The sequence below is a fragment of the Diaphorina citri genome, unplaced genomic scaffold, assembly GCF_000475195.1.
Source record: "Diaphorina citri unplaced genomic scaffold, Diaci psyllid genome assembly version 1.1 scaffold22921, whole genome shotgun sequence".
Lineage (NCBI taxonomy): Eukaryota > Metazoa > Arthropoda > Insecta > Hemiptera > Psyllidae > Diaphorina > Diaphorina citri.
In genome coordinates, this window is record NW_007400268.1 from 1 (window position 1) to 7,141 (window position 7,141).

General features: G+C 35.8%; 2 protein-coding genes across 2 annotated transcripts; one reads left to right on the forward strand and one right to left on the reverse strand.

Moving 5' to 3' along the window:
* Positions 1–6: 6 nt before the first annotated feature.
* LOC103523430 (G2/mitotic-specific cyclin-B3) lies at positions 7–2,092 on the reverse strand (the record flags this gene model as incomplete). Its single annotated transcript, XM_008488474.3, has 4 exons — positions 1,920–2,092; positions 1,189–1,420; positions 498–1,054; positions 7–227 (listed from the first exon to the last, which is right to left on the reverse strand). Coding segments are annotated over exons 2-4 (958 nt in total), but the record flags the coding sequence as incomplete, so codon positions are not given.
* A 569-nt stretch (positions 2,093–2,661) lies between these two features.
* On the forward strand, positions 2,662–7,006 carry LOC103523428 (hypoxia up-regulated protein 1-like). Its single transcript, XM_008488472.3, has one exon. It carries the CDS (start codon positions 3,204–3,206, stop codon positions 5,991–5,993), a length of 2,790 nt encoding a protein of 929 aa, XP_008486694.1. The 5' UTR covers positions 2,662–3,203; the 3' UTR covers positions 5,994–7,006.
* Positions 7,007–7,141: the final 135 nt, after the last annotated feature.

Below are 7,141 nucleotides of genomic sequence, written 5' to 3' on the forward strand. Positions count from 1 at the left end.
CATAGCAAGACACTTGCAGAGGGTCTTCCCATGTCTCCTTGTCAAAGTCGTCAACATCAGAAGGTGGTCCTGTCACTTCTAACTTATCTTCAAGCTGGATTTCCTTGTCAAAATGCTCAATCAGTGACTTTTCCTTTTTCTCAGACACAGTTGTCTGTTTGGATTTCAAAACTGTTTTTCTTGAATTCTGTGACTCTGCCTTTTTGTTATTTGAGTTCGTCAGATTCCTGAAAAGGGGACATGATAAATAGTAAAAAAATAATAATTGTTGTTTCAAGGAGCAAGGAAAGAATAAGCTTCAACATGAAGTTTGGTCCAATTTTCACTTTTGAACTCTCCATGACAAGAATATGAATCATTAGCTATTTACCTAACTAAAATGTACCTAAATTGTAAGTTGTAAAGTTAAACAAGGTTTCCTTATGTACCTTATAAGGGCAGTTTTGAATGAATCCTTACCTGATTATGGCCCTTAAAAATAATCTTTACAAACTTACAAATCTTCCAAAGCAGACACATACAAGGAACTTTCATCACTTCTCATGCCAGAACTTCTGCGATGAGATCTTAATGACTCCCGTCTGATGTTGATAGCTGGCTCTCCTTCTTCTGATTTTGGATGCTTTTGATTTTCAGCTGCATTTGTATTGCTCCTTACATTACTGTTTCTGCTGATTTTTGCTGTGCTTGTTGTTTGTTTCGATTGAACTAGTTTCTTTGTATGTGTCAATGTTACTTGTTTGGTTGCAGGTTTTGTGACAAGTAAAGATGATCGAGTTGACTGCTTTGTTAGAGTCACATGAGTCCCAAAGTTTGTGCTTGTTGTAGTGGTACTGGCTGGTTTAGGTTTGGCATTTGTTTTCAGTGTGACTTGTTTGGTTGCCAGTACACTAGGCTTGGTGGCATTGTTTGTCAAGGTTCTGGTACTTGGTGCCAGTTTTGTTTTGGGTTTCACATCATGGTGGATGTTGATTGTTGTTTTGGTCACAGGTTTCAAATTAGATAAATCCAAGTTTGAGCCTTTCTTCAATGCTGCATTTTTCAGAGCTGCAGCCTGGAAATGAGAAGGGAATAAGTAGAAATGGTGGATATTTGATTACCAATACATACAAGATAGGTACCCACACCAAGTGATGTGTAAAAAATAGAAACAAACAAGTTTCATGAAATCTTCTCCGATATACTTACATTTGTTAGTTCTCCAAGAGCAGGTCTTCTTTTCAAAGTGGCTTTTGATCCTTTGGGTGGAGAGTTTTCTTGTTTGCGTTTTGGATTGGTGGGGATGTTGCTTGATCTCAAACTTAGTCCTCCAAGACTTGTTCGGCTTCTTGTGGCCACTCCACTGGGTAAAACTAAGCTTGGTGCCATAGTGACTTTCAAGTTAAAACTTATGCTGGAAATGCTGGAATGGGATCTGTGACTGACAAGAAATGGTTAAATATAAATTAATACTACCCATATACAGCCCAAAAATTATAGGAAGAGTTGAATATGTACCTGGTAATGCTAAGCAGACTATGAGTAGACTTCAATACATTTTGAAAGAGTCACCCAAGCCTTTACAAAACGAGTCCTATCCAAACCCTTTTTACAAATTCATATTCTCAACATTACTGAATTTTGCCTGGTATTTACCTCTTGTTTTAATGGTTAAGAATAAGAGGCTTCCTGATCCTGATACATTACAATGTTTGGAGCCTAGTTTTCTGTAACATGAAACGTGGTGCGTTGGGTCTCTGAATCTTAGATGCATTGCCGTTTAACCTAGTGTAGAAACTTGTACAAAGCTGCAAAGTTTTGTTAATACGACATTGCTATAACACAGGTACAAGGGTCCAAAGTTTCACCCACCCCACGACCCTCATAGATTAGGCGAGTAAGCGAGTTCATATACAACAGCATTCTACTTACGTACTTACCTCTAGTTGGACAGCGCTAAAATAGTGTTCTCAGGTCATTAGGTGAACATTTTGGTTGACAATTCGTGGGTTTTCCGAGTTAAAAAGATTGTTAAAACATTGGACACTTGATGGCTGGGTAGTTTTTCAACTTTTTCCGTTAGTCCGTTACAAAATTATAAAAATACAAAAAAACCATTTTTAGAATTACACTGTTGCCAATTTGTCACGAATTGTGGTGCGCACGCGTCAAAACAAGCGTATTGAAAAAGCTCCGTTTACATTTTTACGCGTATTTTATTTTGTGGCAATGTTGGAAAAAAGTGAAAATTTTTCCATTTCGTCCATTTTTTGTATTTTATTATTCACTTCCCCTCCTTTTCTTTTGGATATTTTTGGATTTGAGTGAAAAATTTTTCACCTCTGTTGGAAGAGAAAAAAACTTGTATCATTTTGTCGCCATCTTTTTTTTCCAACAAATCCACTTTTTTATTATTATTAGCATTTGAACTAGCAAATGGAAGAAGAAATCAGCTGACTTTGCATTTTATTATCCAGAACAAAAAGCACTGTGGTGGGGATAAAAAAAGTGACCACAGTGGAATATTTTGGATTAGGAAAAATTTCCATTTCACATAAATAAAATACCCCATTTTTCGTAAAGTGTGATTTTGCATAGTAAATGCAGACTTCAATCAACTAGCACACAAAAAATCGATAATCGTTTTCGTCAGCTGACTTTCACGTCATCGTTTGTAAACAAATAAAAGAACTTTTGACTTCGAGTGGGGAACGAGAGGATTACTTTGAACTTTTCCTAAAGTTTCTCCGAACTCTTCCAGTCTTCCTGAAACTGTTCGTAAAGACAATAAAAGTTGTATTCTTTTATCTTTTATTTAAATCTTCATCTTCATTATAATACTGAGCACTCTACCGATCAGTTTCATCATCTTTTGAACAGCAAAGTTCGAAAGCTGCGTAGACCGGCGATATGTCTAAAGAGTAAACAGTATAAAATGACGTGGTTCGCTGATACTGGCTCCCGTGGATGATCAGCATGCGTTTATTGAACTAATCACATCCAGGTTCGTTGTATCTCAAAATCAGAATTCTCGTGTTGTTTAAGAGTATTCCTGAAACCTGTATTGCTACTGCTCCATCCTGCTAGAGTATTTCCACAAAGTTGACAGACACTGTTATCATATCAGACTGCCCCAATATGTTGTGTCTGTGAGATTATCTGAGCAGCTGTATACTACAAAGTAAGTTATCTTGGTTCAATATTGTTTACGCTCACTTTGCAGAATGAAGATCTCGTTGGTTACATTATGCAGCTCAGTGGTATTACTACTGACACTGTTTGAGCATTCATATGGTATTGCTGTCATGAGTGTGGATTTAGGAAGCGAGTGGATGAAGGTAGCTATAGTATCACCAGGTGTTCCTATGGAAATAGCATTAAATAAAGAATCCAAAAGGAAAACTCCTACATTGGTTGCTTTCCACAAAGGTGAAAGAACCTTTGGAGAGGATGCCCAAATTATCGGCACAAGATTTCCATCCAATTCCTATGGTTACTTTTTGGACTTGCTTGGAAAGTCTATTGACAGTCCTGTAGTTCAATTGTTTAAAAGTAGATTTCCTTATTATGATATTGTAGCTGATGAAGAAAGAGGGACCATAGTGTTCAAGACAAATGACAATGAATTGTATCATGTTGAAGAGTTGGTAGCCATGCTTTTACACAAAGCAAGGGAATATGCCTCTGTGTCTGCTGGTCAAGTTATCAATGAAGCTGTTATCATTGTACCAGGCTATTTCAATCAAATAGAAAGACAATCTATGCTGAAGGCTGGAGAGCTTGCAGGATTGAAAGTTTTACAACTCATGAATGATTATACAGCTGTTGCTTTGAACTATGGAATATTCAAAAGAAAAGATTTTAATGAAACAAACCCTGTGCATGTCATGTTCTATGACATGGGGGCATGGAGTACAACTGTCAGTATTGTATCATATCAAGTTGTGAAAACCAAAGAGAGAGGGTTTGTTGAAACACATCCTCAGGTATCAGTCTTAGGTGTTGGTTATGATAGAACTTTAGGAGGACTGGAAATGCAAATAAGGCTCAGGGACTTTTTGGGTAAGAAATTCAATGAAATGAAGAAAACAACCAAGGATGTCTTTGAAAATCCTAGAGCTGTAGCCAAACTCTTCAAAGAAGCAGGTAGATTGAAGAATGTATTGAGTGCTAACAATGAACATTTTGCACAAATTGAAGGATTGATTGATGAAATAGATTTTAAACTTCTTGTTACCAGAGCAGAGTTTGAAGCACTGAATGAAGATTTATTTGACAGAGTTGGGTATCCTGTTGAACAAGCTCTGAAGTCTTCTGCTGTCCCTATGGATGTGATAAGCCAAGTTATCTTGGTGGGTGCTGGAACCAGGGTTCCTAAAGTCCAAGAAAAAATTACCAAAGTTGTAGGTGTTGAGCTTTCCAAAAATTTGAATACTGATGAAGCAGCTGCATTGGGAGCAGTCTACAAAGCAGCAGATCTAAGCACTGGTTTCAAAGTAAAGAAATTCATTACCAAAGATATTGTCTTATATCCTATTCAAGTTGAATTTGAAAGAGAATCTGAATCTGGTGACACCAAGATTATCAAGAGAATGTTATTTGGGCCTTCAAATACATACCCCCAGAAAAAGATCTTGACTTTCAACAAATATGTTGGGGATTTCAATTTCAATGTAAGCTATGCTTCTGAAATTGAACATTTGAATCCAGAACAAATTGCTATGCTTGGTACAAAACAAATTAGCAAATTTGATGTGTCAGGGGTAAGTGAAGCATTTGGAAAACACAATGAAGAGAATGCTGAATCAAAAGGTATCAAGGCACATTTTGCCATGGATGAGAGTGGAATTCTATCTCTTGTTAACATAGAGCTGGTAGTTGAAAAACAGGAAGCTGCTGAGTCACCACTGTCTAAGCTAGGAAACACTCTCACTTCCCTATTTTCAAGATCTAAAACTGACGAAAATGAAAAACCTATTAATGAAGCTGTAGATGAAGGTAACAAAACTGCAGAAGAGCCCAGTAAAAATGTCAACTCTACTGAATCTCAACAGCAATCTGCAGAAGAGAGTGTCAAAAATGCAACTCAAACTCCTGATGCTGACAAGAAACCTAAAATTGTAACTGTTAAAGAACCTATTAGTGCAAGTGAAACCAGATATGGGGTCTCTACATTGAATGAAAAACAAGTGGAGAAGTCCCTGAGCAAACTAGACTCTCTCAATCAAATAGAACATGCTAAAGTGAGGAAAGAAAAAGCACTAAACAGCTTGGAAAGTTTATTGTTTGATGCCAAATCTAAGCTAGAACTGGAAGAGTACAGCTCTGTAGCTGCTCCAAATGAATCTAAAACCATTGTTGACAAAATAGACGAAATAACCAACTGGTTAGAAGAAGATGGATGGAATGCAGAGGCTGATGTATTGGAAAATAAGCTTAATGAGATCAACAGTCTGGTTGTACCCATTTGGGAACGTCATAGAGAACATCAAGAAAGACCAGAAGCACTCAAGAGTTTAAATAATGCTTTAAATGTGAGTGTGACTTTCTACAATTCGATTAAGAACCTATCATTAAACACAAATGAAACTGAAGACTTGAATCTGTTCAGTGATATTGAACTGAAATCTCTAGATACCCTAATCAATGAAACCAAAGTATGGAAAGAGAAATCTGAGAAAGAACAAAACCAATTAAAGAAGAGTGACCCCATTGTATTAACGATACGAAGCATTGTAGAGAAGATTCGGGCTTTAGAAAGAGAGGTGAGATATTTGGAGAACAAATCCAAACTATGGATGGCCAGCTTGAATAAAAAGAAAGAGTCAACCTCCAAGAAAAAAGAAGATAAGCCCAAGAATAAAGACTCAGATAAAACAAAACCTAGTGAAACTGAACAATCAAAACCAGAAGAACAACCAGCTGGTGATCAAGAACCATTGACACCAAAACCTTCACCCTCCCCTGTAGATGAAACAACAACGCCAGAAGATAAAACAAAAACTGAACTTTAAAACTTTTCTCTGTTCAGCAGTCAGGTAGCTTCTCTTCAAATTGTATTTATTTTCTCTAGAATAATACTTGTACTTACGTGATTTCATCAATTTTTATGTTTCATCCTATATGGAATACATTTTTTCCCCTCACAAACATTATTTAGGCTACCAGCATAGGACTCAAAGTCTTTTTACCAGCAGTTTCAATTAAGTCTCATTCTTTTATTGAATATTATTTTTTTAGTTACTGCTGTTTTTTATTTATATTATGATTTTGTTACAATTTTCTCTTGTTTTTCTTTTGTATACCAGCATACTATCTTTGTCAGTAGCATATTGTATTTTGTATTGTAATTTTACTATCTCAGGACTGACCTTGCACTTTTAAATTTACACCTAAGTAGGTAGTTTTTAGTAAGAAGATTTCTTCAGAACTGCAGCCATCTTTTAGCAATGGTTTTGGTTCAATATAAATGTATTTGTTTAAGAACCAATTGTTTGTGATTTGGGGTTAGGTAGGTACGTGGTAGAACTGACATCTTGATTTGGTTAGTACCTAATCTTTTTTTGTTGAAGTCTTGTGTTAATTTAATTTTTTCAATATTAAGTGGAACCCCCAAAAAATCAAGTTAGTAGTATTCACTTGTTTTCTTCTTTTACATGACCCTAGGTACGTTCAGTTTTATCTCCTACCAGGTAGGTATTGAAAATTGTAAATTTACTGCACTTGACCATTATAGGTAAGTTAAAATTACCTGATGATTTTTTTTTTTTAATCATTGATTATCAACGGATTTTAAATAGTATGAATTAAGGAACAAGGTGTGAATACTTTGTTGTAACATTAAAAAATATAGATCAATATTTTATTATCAAAAGAAAATATTCATACACTAAAAGGTATAAATTTCACACTTAGATATATTATTTTTTGTCTACTTTTTACATTTTGTTGTGATTTTAGTTTGTAATATCTTGAGTTTCAATTGAAAAGTAAATAAATAATACTCCTTATTTATTGTAGACTCTAACATTGTGTTATTCTTACAGTTCACCTGCCTCGGTGGCGTAGTGGTCAAGACGCTCGCCTGGTAATCAGGAGGGCGTGGGTTCGATCCCAGCCGAGGTATGGAATTTTATCCTCATTTATTTGAGAATTTGACCAC